Source organism: Mytilus trossulus, chromosome 1 (assembly GCF_036588685.1).
Source record: "Mytilus trossulus isolate FHL-02 chromosome 1, PNRI_Mtr1.1.1.hap1, whole genome shotgun sequence".
NCBI classification, from domain to species: domain Eukaryota; kingdom Metazoa; phylum Mollusca; class Bivalvia; order Mytilida; family Mytilidae; genus Mytilus; species Mytilus trossulus.
The window spans coordinates 76,175,685-76,195,878 of NC_086373.1; the positions used below are offsets into that span (position 1 = coordinate 76,175,685).

Consider the following 20,194-nt stretch of genomic DNA (forward strand, 5'->3'; position numbering starts at 1 on the left):
ATTGCAGACGGAAACAACTGGGATCCAAGACGCCAGGCTGAAGAAATATTGATAATCCTTAAAGATGAGGCTGCAAATTTTGCCGCAGAGCTGCCTTATGAGACCAGAAGTTCATTTAGACTTCTGTCCAAAGAAATGGAAAGTCATTTTGGTGACAATAATTTGCCAGAAACATACAGAAAGGAATTGCAGACAGTCAGAAAAGGTTACAAAGAATCAACCAATGAGTATGCAGCACGTATACAGACAATGGTGAAAAAAGCATATCCAGGAATGAACCAACAATTGTTCAATAGCATTGCCATAGAACATATGTTAAATGGATTGCCAGATCAAAGCGTAGCATATGATGTTCTGACGAAAAGACCAAAAACAATGGAGGAGACTATCAACCTTGTCGCATGGCATACAACCTGTAAAAATGGAATAAAGGGGGAAAATCAAATAAGACAAATAGAAGTAGAAACAGAGGATGTCAATTACAATACCACTGAAGAGTTAGATGTACGAAGAATTGGCGGTAAACGTTTTGTGACTGAAGAGAGGCTAAATCAGTTTGGGAGAGACATTAAAGATAGCATAACTACTGAGGTTACCAAGTCCATTGAGAATATTATGGATGCCAAGTTGAACACCCAACAAGCACCAAAGAATTTTAATTATAACAATCAAAATCAGAGAAACTTTGATCCGAGAACAAGATGGCAGAATAAAAACCGTTTCCAGACACAGAAACAGAATAACAACAGATGTTATAATTGCCAAGAAGGACATTTTGCGAGAAACTGTCCAAAACTGACACAGAATCAAGGACAAAATCAAGACAAAAAGGACGATTTAAACTAAAGAGGGCTGAAACTGACGGCCAAGTGTCAGCCCACAATAGTAAAAGTAAGATAGAAGAAGTAAAGATAAACCAGACAAGTGATGATCCAATAGAAAGGATACTGCAATGTTTGTTCCTTAGAGAGAAGAAGGAGGAAATGTTGAAATTTGCTAGTGTTAATCAAGAGCAAGATTTTGTTGCTGAGTCTGTGCAAAAGAATCAAGGTCCTTCTTCACATGATGAAAATGGTCAGAATACAGGTGCTGATGAAGATGTGATATTGAACACTAAAGAGGAAATTGTGATTGGTCGCATAACAGCAGCCAGTATAAAGGTACCAAGGCTGTAATTGATACTGGCGCAGAAGTTACTGTGTTAAATGAAGAGATATTTTTCCGCCTTCCAAAAACAAACAGATCAAAGTTAAAACCAGCACTGAAAAACCTAGTTGTTGCCGAAGCAGGGAAGCAAATGGGAACCAAAGGGGTAGCAGCAGTGACGTTAACACTTGGAGACTCACAGTTTGTCTGGGATGTATATGTAGCACCTATAGGTGATGATTTATTGTTAGGCTGCGATGTCCTTGATGAAATGGATATTACAGTTAACTCTAGAAAAGGAATCCAGTTGAATGGAAAATGGATAGAATGTGAAGTAAAACGCAAGTCGGACTTAATTGCGAGAGTAGACTTGGATTCGAATTTCACCATTCCACCATCTTCAGAAGTTATTCTTTATGATTGCGGTCAAAATCAAGAGTTGTTAGATGCCCGGTATTCCATGATACAGCCTGTTATAGAAGACAGCAGGAAATTTATGGTGGCACAGACTTTAGTTGACTCCTTCATGAAAAATATTCCAGTTAGACTGATAAATTTAGATTCAGAACCAATACGTTTGAAGAAATTCTATCTTCTTGGTGAACTTCATCCTGTTGATTACATAGAAAACATGTTTGAACTTGAGAATGACAGAGTCGATACTTTGACAAGCAAACAGTCCAAGATGTGTAAAACACACGAGTTATCCAAAGAAAACTTCACTAGTCTGAGACCATAGAAAAGGCAAATATACCAGAAAAGTGGGAATCAGAGATAAAAGATTTGTAAAATCAATGAGCTGAATGGTAAACAGAAGAAAAAGGCCGAAAATCAACTGTTGCCAGAACACCTCAAAGATCTTTATGAAAGAAGCAGTAAAGACATAGAGAGTGAAAGCATAAAAGAGAAATTAGTTGAAGTTTTACAGAAGAACAGTATGGCTTTTGCCTCTTCAAAAGCAGATTTGGGAACATGTTCCCTAGTCGAACATAGAATTGATACAGCTGGGGCTGCTCCTATTAGACAACCACTAAGAAGAACACCAGCAGCATTTGATAATGAAGATAAGAAGAACCTAGATGAACAATTGGAACAGGGGATAATCCAGCCATCTAAATCAGCATGGGCTGCCAATGTCGTACTAGTTCGGAAGAAAGACAACACTGTGGTGGTGCCTAGATTTCAGGAAACTGAATGATTTGACCATTAAAAATGCCTATCCGTTGCCTAGGATAGATATGTGTCTAGATTGTCTGGCCTCTGCATCTCTATTTAGTTGCTTGATCTTCAGAGTGGTTATTGACAATTACAGTTGGAAGAAAAAGATCAGCCAAAAACAGCGTTCATCAAAAAATATGGATTGTATGAATACTGTAAAATGCCATTTGGTTTGTGTAACGCACCAAGCACGTTCCAGAGATGTATGGAGCTTATATTCAGAGGATTACAGTGGAAGACCCTTCTGATATATCTTGACGATATTATCTTCTTCAGTTCAGATTATGAAGAGCATTTGTCCAGACTAGACGAGGTATTTCAACGACTCATCAAGGCTGGTTTGAAACTAAAACCATCCAAATGTAACCTGATGAAGAGCGAGACACTGCATCTTGGACATATTGTAGGAAAAGATGGCATAAAACCAAACCCTAAGCTTATAAAGAGTGTAAAGAACTGGAAGGTACCAACATCAATGAAAAAGAAGTACAGAAGTTACTGGGCCTTTGCAACTATTACAGGCAATTTATTAAAGGTTTCAGTGAGATAGCTGCTCCATTAAGTGATTTGACTAGAAAAGATGTCACTTTTGAATGGACAGAAACGGCTCAGAAAAGTTATGACAATTTGAAAACAGCCCTTTGTACAAGTCCAGTATTAGCATACCCACATCCAGATGGAAAATTTGTCCTTGACACAGATGCCTCCAACATTGGTATTGGCGCAGTGCTTCACCAAGACGGGAAGGAAAAAGTGATCGCATATGCCTCAAAGAAATTAGATAAGACTCAACAAAGATACAGCGTCACAAGAAGAGAACTCTTAGCCATGGTAACATTTGTCAACCAATTCAGACACTATTTACTTGGCAGAAAGTTTATCGTCAGAACGGACCATGGGTCGCTGAAATGGTTATTTGGATTCAAAGATCCACAAGGGCAACTAGCCAGATGGATTGAAACCCTTTCACAGTATGATTATATTTTGAGATACAACACCGTCCAGGCTTAAAACACCAAAATGCTGATGCATTATCTAGACAAGAACATGATGTTCCAGTATGTAATCATTCTTCAAACAGTTCTGAAGACACCTGTAAAGCCTGTGAACAGATGAATGAGCAATGGGAAAGTTTCAAGACTGAAGTAGATGATGTAAAGGAACTGAATTATAAAGTCACAGTAAGAGCTGTGGTAACAAGGTCTCAAGAACAGCCAGATTGGTTGGCCAAATATTCAGTTAAAGAAATGCAGGCGTTCCTAAAAGAAGACCAAGATCTAAAATACTTACACCAGTGGAAAAATACAAGAAAGAGAATGTGTGCCAGTTTAAGCCCAGCCACAAGGAGATATTGGTTAAACTGGGAGAATATTGAATTGATAGATGGTATTGTTTATCAGAAATGGATAAATGCCAAGAGTAAATTAAATCATTTACAGTTGATTGTTCCACAAATATTAAAGAAGGATATATTGGTTTTGAGCCATAACACCCCTTATTCTGGACACATGGGAGTTAAGAAAACCATAGAGAAAATGAAGACAGTTTTTACTTGGTACAAGATGAGTCAGGATATAACAGAACATATACAGAATTGTACCATATGCAACAAAATAAAAGGAACGGGGAAAAAACCAAAAGCACCTTTGATGGACTATAGAGTGGGATACCCATTAGACAGAATAGGCATAGCCATTATTGGTCCACTGACATTAACTAAGAAGAAGAATAAATTTATACTGGCTATAGGCGATAATTTTACCAGATGGATGGAAGCCTACCCTATACCACATCAGGATGCTGACCTGGTAGCACAGAAACTAGTCATGGAATTTATTGCTAGGTTTGGCATACCACTAGAATTGCATACATACCAAGGAAAGAACTTTGAAAGTGACCTTTTCAAATCTGTTTGTAATTTATTCCAAATTAACAAAACCAGAACAACTGCATATCATCCGTCATCAAATGGTCTAATAGAAAGGTTTAACAAGACTCTTGGTGGTATGATCAAGACCTTTGTCAACAAGAACGTAACAAATTGGGACGAATACATTAATCTCCTACTAGCTGCTTACAGAAGTACCCCTCATCCGGCTACAGGATTTTCACCAAACAACATGATGTTAGGTAGAGAGGTCAATATCCCTCTGAACTTAATGTTCAGAAGTCATGAACGCAGAACTGAGAACAATGAAGATTACATTTCAACCATAAAATCTCATTTTCAAAACGTCTATGAGATTGCGAGGTAAAATCTAAAGAGCAATGCAGAAAGACAAAAACGTGACGCAATGCAGAAAGACAAAAACGTGACGCAATGCAGAAAGACAAAAACGTGACCATGACACACGATTGACTGACAATAAATATGAGTTGGGGGCCTTGGTATACAAATTTGACAAAACCGTAAATAAAAAGTTTCGCTCTCCATGGCTTGGTCCTTTTGTGATAACTAAAATTCTCAGCCCCGTTGTTTATGAGATTCGCGGTGAATTCCGCACTGAGGTAGTTCACCATGATAGATTAAAACCCTGTAATGATAACATGCCAATTTGGGCAAAAGCAAGTTACCAGTAGAATATTTAAAATGTGTAAATGTTAAAACAAATTTTTAAAATGTAGAATATTTAAAATGTGTAAATTTTAAAACAAATTTTTAGTTTTTGATAAATTTTTATTTATTGAAATGTCCGACGTCGTAGGAACCAAAGTATGGCAGTGCAGGCTTTGTGATTTTACACATTTAAACAAGAAAGGAGCAGTGCATCATTTTATGTTTAGGCATACTCCAAAAAATGTGTAAATGTTAAAACAAATTTTTCAAATGTAGAATATTTAAAATGTGTAAGTTTTAAAACAAATTGTTTAAATGCACATAGTTTGTGCTTTTTTTATATTTCATAATTCCCGCAATATTTTGGTAATGATTTTACCGGGAGTTCGTAGCACATTTGAGGTGTAGCGCCGACCGTTTATCTAGTTTTACCAATTTCAAAGCAATGAATGAAAAAGTGGTGTAAAATATATTCCGTTTATTATAACAGAAAGTTTTAATCTGTCATGGTGAACTACCTCAGTGCACAAGATTATACCTAAATTTTCTAATGTTGTCATAGGTTGAATGAACCCATGGCGTTAGTCGTTCTTCGGTCAACAGAATTATATCATCTGTTACAATTTCTCAAATATCTCCACTATTATATGGAGAAATAGATTAATAAAGGCTTGTAAGTTAAAGTGTACCTTCCGTCAGATAAACATAAGACGGAAGATTTTGTCTTTCAGCAATAAAACACTTTCTTACTTCTAGTAGACGACACTGAAAGTGCTATGTACTTACATCTGAAATTTTAGGATAATGAAATCATTGACATATTATTATTTAGAGAACTTTAGATATAGCTGGGGCACAGGCACTTGACTGGTTTGTTTTACCAATATAGTTTTTGCATTCATCTGACAAATTATTAAAATATAAATCTTTTTTATACTCATTTATTTGTGTTTAATTCAATGCGTGTCTATTTAAAATATCAGAGTGTTAACATACTTCTGAACAATACTTGACCAGATTGTCTTCTTTTTATGAAGGTCTAAATTGGGAGGGTGTGCTCTAAATAGAACAGAATATTATTATTGCACTCCCTCCATAATGATATCCACAACCTCACTCGAGAAGTAATGTTTTCTCGGACTTTTTTTTTGTATTTCCATAGTCAGATAGTGTTGTATGTATTTTCGTCTGCTAAATTTTATGTGAAATTCGTACGAAAAAATGTGCTGTTTTCCAGAATTCCCGTGCTATAGATATATAGCGATTGTCTAGCGATAAAAAAATTCTAACGATTCTTCTGCATTTTATTCATTTCTCGTAGGTTCTCTCGTCCTCGTCGACATAAGTGAAACATAATATAAAACCATACTTTGTGTAGGAGTCCTGCAGGGATATCAACTTTCATGGCAACAGTTCCATATAACTGTTGCAAGTCTTGTTGATCCAATGATGGGGTGTGGTCAATGCTCCCAAGTCCTTCCCGTTTCAGTTGCACGAAAGTTTGTAATGCGAACCATTTTTTTTACGTCTCCGTAAAATCTTATCAAGCACTCGTTGAGCTGTTCTGGTGTTTCAAGTACCAAGTTATCTCTTTCTGTCGATAACATGAATTGCATCAAACATGTCAATGCTGCTTTGGTTTCTCTTTTTTTTAGCGTCCTTGTCACAAAGAAGTCTTTGTATATCGTCCTCCGTAGGGTTCCTAACACTATGGGATGCCATTTTGTTTACAAACGTTGATGACGTACGTCATACTTACGGGAAATAACTCGTGCAGAAACCATGAAACCAAGAGGCTGAAAAGGTTATTGGCCGTTGAATAATAGGGTTATTCACCGCTGGGTGTTAATTTTTATGGTTATTCATCGCTAGGTGTTAATTTTTAGGGTTATTCGTCCTTCCTTACAATTGAACGAAAATTAACTGAATTATTCCATGTCACGTGATAGTGCTTTAATCAATAGAATTGTTTGAAATATATGTAAGGTATAATAATAACAGTTACTTATATAAATTTTCAGACGGATAAGACAGGTAAATACTATTTCGAAAAATACTACAAATTGTTTTCTCATATTTAACATTAGTCTAAAACAAGGACAACATATTGACAAAGCATCATAAATGTGCGCGTCAGACGTAACAGACTATACAAATTTTAACTTTAGCACGGGTGTTTGTGTTCTTCAAAACCGTGATATATCCGCGAAAATTCGAATGAATGATATGCTTTATATATAAAGAACTATAAAGTATTAAAATATTGAATATTGAAAATACTAAATATGCGTTTCTGTAACTTTTAACAAATAGTGTTCATTATGGTAAGATTTAGGTAAATGTCAAGTTAACAAAATTTATATGTTTTAAAAAATAAGATTTTATGAAATTTCGTTAGTGTTAATTATGTTCATAAAAGTACATACATAGAACATAACGGAATCGAGTTTTTGAAGCACTCACACCTCTTATCAAAATGTAACGGCTTCTGGCAAATGTCTTGGTCGATGCCACTGCTGGTGGGCTCTGTGGAACGTTGGCCTTGAGCCTGTTATCTAGGAGTCGGTTAGCTTAGTGACTTGCATTAGTGTTGTTTTTGTTGTCTGTATCCAATTACAGGTCACTGTATGGCATTCAACAAAGAGAAAAATGCATGCCTTATAGTTTAACTATAAACATTTTATAAACGAACGAAGCATAATAAAACATGAAACAATTATAAAGAGAGAAAAAAACAGCCTGTATTAAACTTAAACAATGATCGAAATATTTATATGACAGACTGCGATAAACAATGAATTACAGGCTTGGGAATGTGGCATGGTTTAACATGTGTGTGATTATTCAATTCTTTCATACCAGGTCAGTGTTACAAAAGAGGGCCGAAAGATACCAGAGGGACAGTAAAACTCATATATCGAAAGATACCAGAGGGACAGTAAAACTCATATATCGAAAGATACCAGAGGGACAGTCAAACTCATATATCAAAAATAAACTGACAACGCCATAGCTAAAAAATAAACGGATAAATAGTAGTTCACAAAATATAACATAGAAAACTAAAGACTACGCAACACGAACCCCACCAAAATCTGGGGGAGATCTTAGGTGCTCCGGAAGGGTAAGCAGATCCTGCTCCATATGCAACGATAAAAATACTTTGTAAAAATCAGTTTGTAAGGGTTTATTTTAAGAGATCAATAGTCACTACAAAAAACAAAGGTCTGTTAGTTAAAAGCCCATTTCACACTATGTATTCTGTTAAATCTTGTTCCAAATAAAAGAATTGTTAGTGGCAGATTGTAAAGTAGTTATGTATTGATTGGCATTATCCAATGACCTTAACTATACTACGACTGCTCGGTTTCTCCTGCATTATCCAATGACCTTAACTATACTACGACTGCTCGGTTTCTCCTGCATTATCCAATGACCTTAACTATACTACGACTGCTCGGTTTCTCCTGCATTATCCAATGACCTTAACTATACTACGACTGCTCGGTTTCTCCTGCATTATCCAATGACCTTAACTATACTACGACTGCTCGGTTTCTCCTGCATTATCCAATGACCTTAACTATACTACGACTGCTCAGTTTCTCCTAAGTCAGCAATAAGTGATGAATTGGGAACGACATTCATATATGTTAGACAGAATTTTATAACTGAATGCAGTTGCAGAGGATTGTATGCTTAGCTAAAGAGGTATGAAATTTTACAGATCATATTATTCAAAAAGATATCTTTAACAACTGCATGTTTTCAAAAAAAGTAGAAGCGATAATGTGTTTGAAATGAGTTATCATGTGTCATATTTAATAACTGTATGTTCGACATATTTTCATCATTTTTCCAAAACTAACCTTCAATTTTAAGAGCAAAAACGGCTATTATTTAGTTCGTTATAACCTTAATATTTTGCATTATAACTTAGTGTCAATATTGATAGACTTTTTTCTTGTAAAGACACGGCTTAATTTTCTCTTGCTATGGTAAAAGTCGATAAAGACAAAAATCAGATAAAATCTACAACGTTTTTTTATTTCTATGGAGTGTTATGTATATCGTTGTTTGTCTGTTGGTCATGGCGTTTTCACTTTTTGACTTGTGAGTTTGAGTGTCACTTTTGCATCTTTAGTCTCTCTAGGGAACATGCGTTCAAACGCAAATATATTAAAAAAAATTATGTTAATCCAAATGATGTCTTTTTTAATATAGATAAATAAAATTGTCTTCCTCTTTTTTTTCTCATGAAAAATTACAATAACGTTTTATTAAAAATATTAATTCCGACATTATACTACATGTAGGAGACAAACTTAGTTCTCTACAAAGAGGAAGATTGACAGTTACATAAATTGTATCTTGTTAGCATTTCTGTCTAGATCTGACAGGTGCCAGTGGAAATACATTGCTTGACTCTAGATTTTTTGACTCTCATAGGCATAACATTGTGCTTGGCCATGAACTTTTTTGGCTCTGAACTTTTTATAGTTATCAAAGGTACAAGGATTATAATTTAGTATGCCAGAAGCGCGTTTCGTCTACACAAAACTCATCGGTAACGCTCATATTAAATTATGTATAAAGCCAAACAAGTACAAAGATGGAGAGCATTGAGGATCCAAAATTCAAAAAAGTTGTGCTAAATACGGCTATGGTAATCTAAGCCTGGGATAAGAAAATCTTTATTTTTTCGAAAAATTCAAAGTTTTATAAACAGGAAATTTTATGAAAATGACCACATTATTGATATTCATGTCAACACCGACTACTGGGTTGGTGATATGACGGGTTTTTTCTCGATTGACGATTTCAATCAGAAAAAAAATCTGAACTCATTTTGTCCTGCAGTCAGCCATCTGTTGTACAAATATCAGTAGTACAATAAAAGTTTGCTTTATTTCTACAAGTACAGCCCTGTAATCCCTTTGCATTCTTAAACAAACCCCAATGATAACAGTATTGTTTACGTAACAGCTTTGTATGTTAAAAACCGAAACGAAACGTTATAGTGTCAGATTCTTTCAGCATAATGAACAAAATGTATTATACATTGGCAAAAGGATGAACACCACTACAGCTCGCGGATGTTTTACAGTCCTTATCAGTATCGTGACACAATTCAGTTTAAAGCCAGTACTTTTCTCCTTGTTCAATACAAAAGGGTTTGATAGTACCAATGCAGTTTGCTGGTTGGTTGTTTCGTTCAGACTAGTATACATTAAAATTTGATTATCATTTACAAGAAAATTATGATGAATACAATTGTCAGATATAAATTTAAAAAAAAGAAAATCTTATTACATAAGCTTCATGTTTACGAACATGTTGAAGTCCAATTATAAGTTGTTATACACATTAAAAGTATAGCATATCTTTCTTGCATTTATATCGAGTTGTGACGAAGCTTGACTGCAGATTTTTTTACTCTCATATGTTTGATTAATTTGGTTTGGTCAAAGATTTTTTTTTAGCTCTGAACATTCACATACTTTTTCTCGTGAGACTTTTTTCTGCAATCCGCCATCTCTTGTAAAATATGAACATTATATGTACAAATAAAATCATAGCCAATACGACAACTATTCATCAAAGTTTAAATTAAGAGAATATATATAATAGGCAATCGTACGGCCTTCAAGAATGAGGAAAAACTCTCGGTCGTATAGTCAAAGGCAAGACGATTGCCGAATATTATTAAAGTTTTAATCTTACACAAGTCACCGTTCAGCCTTCAACAATAAGCAAAGACCCTACCGCATAGTAAGAAATATATATATATATATATAAATGAATTGACAAATGTTATAACAATTCAAACGATAAAACTAACGACCTACTTATGAACGAAAAACAAATTTGCAGCAAAGCTACAACTGAAAACCACTGAATTACAGGCTCCTGACTTAGAATAGGCTCATACTGGATGTATATGGTTTAAACATGTCAGCGAGCGCCCATCCATGTCTTGTGACAGTAGTATAACAGTACAACATAAAAACAGACTATACAAATCAGTTGAAGAAGGCTTTACTCATCAGATGGATACAAATGTAACACATATAACAAAAATTCAGTGTATGTTGAGGGTACTTGTACATCCCAACGACATACCACTATGCCTTATATATTTCAAATGCATTTTGTTTATTTATTGTTATTGACATATTATATCGATATCAGCGTAAACATTTTTGAAAGTGTCTTATACAATTAATGCTAATGTTTGCGAAGAATTTTCATTGTAACATTCGTTTTAAAGTTATACAAGACGATATTGTTATATCCTTTTCGTATGAATCTTTTATCAGTATTGTTGAACATATCTTAGAATTCCTGTTTGTATATCTTTGTTATTACAAGACGGTCCTTTACTACTAATTAAATTTGCTGGTTGATTTTTTCTAAAGACTCGGTATACGGTAAACCTCATTTCTCGAGAAAGTAATTATTGCGTGTGTAGCTAATTTGTTTTGTCCGTGAACTATATTACTGTTAGATAATTTACCACGTAAGCTCCACGTTTACAAACAAGTTGTTGGTCCTATTGTATAATTGTAATTTATCAATGAAATTTTATTATTTTTTTAATTTAACTCTGTGCTTGTTTATGACAATTTGTTATAAACTATGTATAAATATATTTTTTTTTAAATAAGCATAGGTCAATATAAGAATGAGTTAACTGGGTAATAAAAAAAGATTAAATTGATCAAAGTGGCTTTTATAAAATGTCTATAATATATGCATAATGTTTATCAACTATTTGCCGATTTGATTTATTGACTGCTTGTGCCTACGAATACCAATATTGCATTTTATAAATATGTTTTGCAGAATCTTATAGATAGCGATACACATAACTACAATTAATGACAACAACCGCTTGCTTATTCCTGTGAAGAGCTACCTGCTTGCATTATTATACTCAAACTTAATTATACTGACCTGCCGGCTACATCGATTCACGATTAATTTCGTCATAATTTACTTTGTTACATAGATGTAAAGGATTTCATAGTAAAGATTTTGGACCAATGAAGATAGAATATTCGGTTTTCTGTATGTTGTTCTTCCCAATTACGTTTGTCTTCTTTTCCGTTTTCTTTTTGAAGCTTCAGCATATTCACAACATTTTTCTCAAAATTTATTAGTTGCAACTTGACCATAGCCACAATTTCATTTCATGAAATTGGAATTATTTGTGGAATAGATTAACTTTATTTCTTAGAATAGCGTTTTGACACATTTTACATAACATGATATATACCATAAAGACGATAATTGTCTTAACATCAGTTTCTTTGTCTTCCGCAGTTTCGTATGAACAGATCTAAATTTAACGCAGTGTCTCATGAAACACAATAAGCTTAAGTCTATTCTTGTGCTCTGTTGATTAAAATCGTCTTTTTCGTTGTCTATACATCACAGTTATTTAACTGCTTGACAGATTTAGAAGATTCAGAATTTGATATAGTATGTAGGATTTTCTTTAATTTCAGAAACTTTTCTATTTTTCTTTTTACCTAAATTAATATTTGTATTTTGTTTACGTCGTGAATTTATATCAACAAATCGATGATCTGCATTATTTATCTTTTAATTTGACATTTTGAAGATCGTAAAATCATTAAGACAGAATTCACACGCAGAAAACATATTCTTGCTTATTAACAATAAGCGATCGATTATCTATTCCTCAAAATCGGAAAACATTCAAAGCAACGAGCATACATTCGTCTTTATTGTCTGTCAAGTTTTGTGCTATTCAAAATAGCGACATTTCATCAATGACGTCTATTTCAGTAGATAATGCATATAATGTCAAAATCATAAATAAAGATTTGTAAAGCCATTTGAAAAAAATATTATTCTTGGCTATTAAAAGATGCTTGTTTCCCTCACATGAAATGGATGGGAAAATTGAATTTTAAACTAAGAAAATTTGTGTGAAATAACAGAATTTATATTACGCAGTGCATTGGTTAGTGCTCGCCTCAAATACTTCATGCATTTTCTCCTCGAAAAATTTGCAGTTTGTCAAATTATATTTCTGGAAATGCATTTGAGATAAACCTCATATAAACGGATTACAGGGGGATATTCAATCTATAGTCTGAATAAGACACAGGAGTTCCAAAATATAAAAATAAAAAGATCAAATTAAGAAATAAAGTAGTATACCTGTGTTCAAAGGTCATAAATCGATTGAGAGCAAACATATCCGGATTAAAAACTAAAATCAAGGGGAACACATCAACTATAAAAGGAAAACATAGGAACACTGAAGTGCAACAAAAAACAAACGCCCACATACATAGAAACGAACTATTCGATAACCAATGACATATTCACAACCTAGTATCGTACATTAAAATGGTGGGTGGAATCTAGGTTAAATGCTAGCCAAACCTCCCGCTTTATGACAATGTTTAAAACAATATCGCTGAAATGAAAAAAATACGTGACAGAAATACATGCAATAACCTCTAATAATGTAAAAGTACATTCAAACTGCAGAACTACAACGAAATTTTGTATCAACGACAAAAATCACATGATATAAATAAAAACTTATCTTGGATGCAATCTCGGACTTTATACAACTATTTTCACAAAACTCGTCTTAAGAAATTTCATGAAAATGATGTTTTGGAAAGACAATTTTATAATTATTTTGACTGCAAACGATCAGACATTACAAATTGTAAAATCGAAACCACAACTGAAACATCAAAAATGAATACTAGTTCATGAATGTTGTATTTACAAAATACAGAGACACGTCGTATAGCAAAGCGAGAGTGTGTTGTGATTGCCAATGAGACAACTTTCAACCAAAGTTCAAATGAAGCAAGGATTTGTATAGTGTCACTATACAAATCCTTGATATATAGTTAAAGGCAACCATAAGGCCTTAAAAAATGAGAATACCCCATACCGTAAAGTCGGCTATCAAAGGATGGATGTACAATCTGTGGATACCTGTATATTGGCATTGCACAAAGTCATGTTTTTCTCTAACTGTTTATGACGTCTTTACACTAAACCCATTAGATGTTGGGTGTGTACGGATGGATAATTAAGTCTTAGACAAAAAAAGTTATTAGTTTTTACTGGCTTTAAACTAGCTATCAGTTTACTGCAATTACTCTTAGATATATACCTAGTGTCTTTTTGTTGTTGGGATGTACAACTACCCGGCCACGTCCACTTGTGTATTTGTCCATCTGATGATTTAAGCCTTTTTCAACTGATTTTTATAGTTCGTTCTTATGTTGTACTGTTTTAACACTGTCCCAGATTAGGGGGTGGGATTCCGCTAACATGTTCAACCTCGCCACATTATGGATTTATATGCCGCAAGTAAGGAGCCTGTTATTCGGTGGTTGTCGTTTGTTCGTGTGTCACCTTTTTGTTTTTCGTTCTTTTTTTGGTACTAAAATAAGGCAGTTAGTTTTCACGTTTGCATTGTTTTACATTGTCATTTCGGGGCCGTTTATAGCTGACTGCGTAAGGTGACCTATAGTTGTTAATTTCTGTGTCATGTTGGTCTCTTGGTGAGAGTTGTCTCATTGGTAATCATATCAAATCTTCTTTTTTATATGAATCAATTCAATTGAGAAAACTAACAGCCTAATTTAGAACAAAACAATTTACGAAACAATTAAGACATGAACCAACGACAACCACTGAACTCTTCAGATCGATTCAAAGCAGAAAAACATCTAACGAACAGACATACCGGACGTGGCAGGGTATTTATTTATCCATAACAACAGCAAATACACAAAGTACAGATCTAGGAGTACTTGCAGTTACTGGCAGATAGTTCAGGTTTATAACAAAAATGAATTTAGAACTAAAATATCATTCAGTCCACATCCAATGAGTTTAAGTAAAGACGCCATAAATAGAAATATGAAACCTTTGCATATCCTTAATTATACATGTATCAACTATCGTTATGCTGATTTCCAAACAATGTTTCGATAAAGATAAGAAGATGTGGTATGAGTGCCAATGAGACAACTGTCCATCCAAAACAATGTATAAAAGTAAACAATATCTTGTAGTCACAAATGATATTCCGGAGCGGTTCCCTCCAACTAAAAAAAGTATGTGAGGGGCGTAATGAATATCTTCATAAGATTACTATTGAGCAAATATACCCTTAAATTGCTTTAGAGAAGAAATGATAATTTGACATGCATGTTCCATTAAAATACGTAATTTTGATTGGCTAACAAGAAACACAAGGACGTTTGATATCATATTTTTATTTTCGTTTCCGTAAAAACAACAGCTATGACTGTGGGTGGTATGTGCGACAATGTTAAATTAATGCATTAAAAAACTAGAGGCTCTAAAGAGCCTGTGTCGCTCACCTTGGTCTATGTGCATATAAAACAAAGGACACAAATGGATTCATGACAAAATTGTATTTTGGTGATGGTGATGTGTTTGAAGTTCTTACTTTACTGAACGATTTTGCTTCTTACAATTATATCTCTCATGAACTTTGCCCATTAGTAACAGAGAACTATATTTGGTAAAAATTTACATAAATTTACCAAATTAATGAAAATTGTTAAAAATTGACTATAAAGGGCAATAACTCCTTAAGGGTCAATTGACCATTTAGGTCATGTTGACTTATTTGTAGATCTTACTTTGCTGAACATTATTGCTGTTTACAGTTTATCGCTATCTATAATAGTATTCAAGATACCCAAAAACGGCAAAATTTCTTTAAAATTACCAATTGGAGGGCAGCAACCCAACAACCAGTTGTCCAATTCATCTGAAAAATTCAGGGCAGATAGATATTGACTTGATTAACAATTTAACTTCTTGTCAGATTTGCTCTATATGCTTTGGTTTCATAGTTATAAGCAAAAAACTGCATTTTACCCCTATGTTCTATTTTTAACCGTGGCGGCCATCTTGGTTGAATGGCCAGGTCATCGGACACATTTTTCAAACTCGATACATCAAAGATGATTGTGGCCTAGTAGTTTCAGTGGAGATTTTGTAAAAGATTACTTAGATTTATGAAAAATGGTTAAAGATTGACTATAAAGGGCAATAACTCCTAAAGGGGTCAACTGACCATTTTGGTCAAGTTGACTTATTTGTAGATCTTACTTTGCTGAACATTATTGCTGTTTACAATTTATCTCTATCTATAATAATATTCAAGATAATAACCAAAAACAGCAAAATTTCCTCAAAATTACCAATTCAGGGGCAGCAACCCAACAACCGATTGACCGATTCATCTGAAAATTTCAGGGCAGATAGTTCTTCACCTGATAAACATTTTTATCCCATGTCAGATTTCCTCAAAATGCTTTGGTTTTTGAGTTATAAGCCAAAAACTGCATTTTACCCCTATGTTCTATTTTTAGCCGTGGCGGCCATCTTGGTTGGTTGACCAGGTCACGCCACACATTTTTTAAACTAGATACCCCAAAGATGATTGTGGCCAAGTTTGGATTAATTTGGCCAAGTAGTTTCAGAGGAGAAGATTTTTGTAAAAGATTACTTTAATTTACGAAAAATGGTTAAAAATTGACTATAAAGGGCAATAACTCCTAAACGGGTCAACTGACAATTTTGGTCATGTTGACTTATTTGTAGATCTTACTTTGCTGAACATTATTGCTGTTTACAGTTTATCTCTATCTATAATAATATTCAAGATAATAACCAAAAACAGCAAAATTTCCTCAAAATTACCAATTCAGGGGCAGCAACCCAACAACCGATTGACCGATTCATCTGAAAATTTTAGGGCAGATAGATCTTGACCTGATAAACATTTTTATACCTGTCAGATTTCCTCAAAATGCTTTGGTTTTTGAGTTATAAGCCAAAAACTGCATTTTACCCCTTTGTTCTATTTTTAGCCGTGGCGGCCATCTTGGTTGGTTGACCAGGTTACGCCACACATTTTTTAAACTAGATACCCCAAAGATGATTGTGGCCAAGTTTGGATTAATTTGGCCAAGTAGTTTCAGATCTAGGAGAAGATTTTTGTAAAAGATTACTTTAATTAACGAAAAATGGTTAAAAATTGACTATAAAGGGCAATAACTCCTAAACGGGTCAACTGACCATTTTGGTCATGTTGACTTATTTGTAGATCTTACTTTGCTGAACATTATTGCTGTTTACAGTTTATCTCTAACTATAATAATATTCAAGATAATAACCAAAAACAGCAAAATTTCTTCAAAATTACCAATTCAGGGGCAGCAACCCAACAACCGATTGACCGATTCATCTGAAAATTTCAGGGCAGATAGATCTTGACCTGATAAACATTTTTACCCCATGTCAGATTTGCTCTAAATGCTTTGGTTTTTGAGTTATAAGCCAAAAACTGCATTTTACCCCTATGTTCTATTTTAAGCCGTGGCGGCCATCTTGGTTGGTTGACCGGGTCACGCCACACATTTTTTAAACTAGATACCCCAATGATGATTGTGGCCAAGTTTGGTTTGATTTGGCCCAGTAGTTTCAGAGGAGAAGATTTTTGTAAAAGCTAACGCCGGACGACGGACGACGGACGACGGACGCCAAGTGATGAGAAAAGCTCACTTGGCCCTTTGGGCCAGGTGAGCTAAAAACGAGACGCTTGAAATAAGTCTTAATTTCCTTGTTGTAACCTATTACACAAATATGTGAATTGAATGATTCTTTTAATAATTTGATAGGGCCGTAAAATCGTTAATCGTGCGCACATTTTTAAATATAAAGTGTGGAAGGTGCTTCGGTCAACGATTTTTTTTATTATTAAAATTTACCTATTCAGGTTTAAAAAGGAAATCAATGATAAAAGGTTGATAAATCTGTCAAATTCATACCAAGTATTACCTAAATGAACCAACACATTTTAGATGTTTTGTTCCGAACAATGGTGAATGATGCTTAAATCAAAATCAAAATTGTAGCCGCTATTAAAAGAGAGCATATGAAGACTATTCATAGGCGGATCCAGGGGGGGGGGCTTTTTGTGGGAAAAATTTGGTTGCTTATATAGGGAATCACTGAAGCATGACTGGAACGCCCCCCCCCCCCCCTTTAGGTCAGTCAGAGGGCCCCCCTTATGGAAAGTGCTGGATCCGCCACTGCTATTGTTACGACAATCTGAAGTACCAAGCACTTCCAACAAGGTGCGATCTTTGATCAAGTTCTTCATTATATCTAGCGTAAATGTTGGGGGTACTTCCAAACTCGAGCGGAGTACGCACGAAAACCTTTGGCACACACGGTTTTCTTGATACTGCGGTTAAAAAAAGTCGCTTGGTGACCCAATTGTCTTATATAACAACAAGGCTCGCAAATAAACTACATCCTAAATGTCTTTCATGTTTTAGTGACAATAAACTTTTTCCTTGACTTTTCATAAAGAATACAAGTTTCAATACCCGTAAATTAAACATATTCTACCTATGCATGTATAATGTAATTTTATTATTCTTTTATTCACAATATATATGTGGGTTTTAGCTTGATTCTGACCAATGCTTATATTCCAATTATATATGTATATGCCTCTATTATTGCTGTTGTTACTAATTATGTAAATCAATTGTATCTGATTTTATGCCCTTTATGGGCCCTGTAATTTGGGAAATAAAAATATTCTATTCTATTCTATTCTATTCTATTCTATTCTACCCATTACATATTGGTCCGATATATCAGTGATAAAGTTATCGAGAACATTATTTTTGCAAATGAAATTTAAGACAGATTCCATGAAAATATAAAACAATCAATAAAGAATTGCATGCTTGTAAAAAAAAATTAGTTAAAGAAAAAAGAGAAAAAAGACTTACAAATCACTGTTAAATATGGTTATTCTTCATGATATCAAGGTATCTAAGCTATCTACCAAATATTCCCATGGATGAAAACATGTTATTTCATTTACAAATTTTTCTCGTTCCAGTTACCGAAGGGATGCCAGCAGGACCTGTTAAACGTAAAATACTTATTTGCGGTGGTGGCAATGGAGCACACTGTTTATCTGCTCTCACAGCTGCTCGCGAGAATTTGGACGTCAATGTTTTAACACTGTTTCAGGACGAGGCTGAGAGATGGACAAAACTTTTGGAAGGCAGTGATTTAAAAATCTCTGTGACTTACAACGATGGAACCGAATCCGAAATTCTTTCCAAACCATCGATTATCACAAAAGATCCTGCAAAAGCTGTCGAAGGAGTTGACATAGTTTTCCTTGTCGTCCCAGCCTTCGCTCATGCGCAGTATTTTACAACGATAACACCTTACCTACAACCAAATACGTTAATTGTTGGGTTACCAGGTCAAGCAGGATTCGAGTTTCAATGCAGGAGTATGCTAGGCAAAAAGGCAAGTACCTGCACTATTGCGTCACTTGAATCCTTGCCATGGGCATGCCGAATATTAGAGTTCGGAAAGCATGTACAAATTCTTGGTTTTAAAGAATCACTAGGAATGTCCTTTTTAACTGGTAGCGAATGTAATCTTCCATTCCCAGTCGTGGAAACTGTTCAGGAAATTCTAGGAGAAAAGCCACACATTCAAGTTATTGAAAATTACATTGCAGTTAACTTAATGGCGAAATCAATTATTCATCCGCCATTGTTATACGGTAAGTGGGGAGACTGGGACGGAACTCCAGTTCCCGAAAAACCTCTTTTTTATCAAGGTGTTGACGAAATTCAAGCAGAACTATTGTCAAAAGTCAGCGATGAAGTACTAGCAACAGCAAAAGAACTTGCGAAATTAAGAAACGGATGTGATATGTCAGAAGTAATTCATATCTTTGACTGGTACAAAATTTATTACAAAGACCAGGTTGCGGACAAAAGTTCTTTAATGATGGCAATGCGAACAAATAAAGCCTATGATGGACTTGTTCACCCAATGGCTCCAACTGAGGATGGAAAATTTATTCCCGACTTTACCTACCGTTATACATCAGAAGATGTACCATTCGGCCTCGTAGTAATGAAGGGGATTGCTGAAATTGCAGGAGTTGAAACACCAACAATTGACAAAATCATTGCATGGGCACAGAAAAAGCTCAACAAAGAATACATTGTTGGTTCAAAACTTACTGGGAAAGATATAGCTTCTGCAAGAGCTCCTCAATCCTATGGCTTGCATACTATAGATGAACTTTTTAACATGTAATGTTGTTAGTTTTAATTCCTTTTTCGGGATATGATTAAGCTCAGGAAAATGCTTCCTATGTCTATTTTAAAG

The 20,194-nt window shown here is 34.6% G+C and overlaps 2 protein-coding genes across 2 annotated transcripts; both read left to right on the forward strand.

Annotated features, from left to right (window-relative positions):
- The first annotated feature begins 3,476 nt into the window (after positions 1-3,476).
- Positions 3,477-4,619, forward strand: LOC134694728 (protein NYNRIN-like). Its single transcript, XM_063555810.1, has one exon. The coding sequence runs from the start codon at positions 3,477-3,479 to the stop codon at positions 4,617-4,619; it is 1,143 nt and encodes a 380-aa protein (XP_063411880.1).
- Positions 4,620-8,520: 3,901 nt separating this feature from the next.
- On the forward strand, positions 8,521-20,194 carry LOC134685278 (opine dehydrogenase-like). The gene is made up of 2 exons (XM_063544885.1): positions 8,521-8,632; positions 18,894-20,194. The coding sequence occupies exon 2, from the start codon at positions 18,905-18,907 to the stop codon at positions 20,120-20,122; it is 1,218 nt and encodes a 405-aa protein (XP_063400955.1). The 5' UTR covers positions 8,521-8,632; positions 18,894-18,904; the 3' UTR covers positions 20,123-20,194.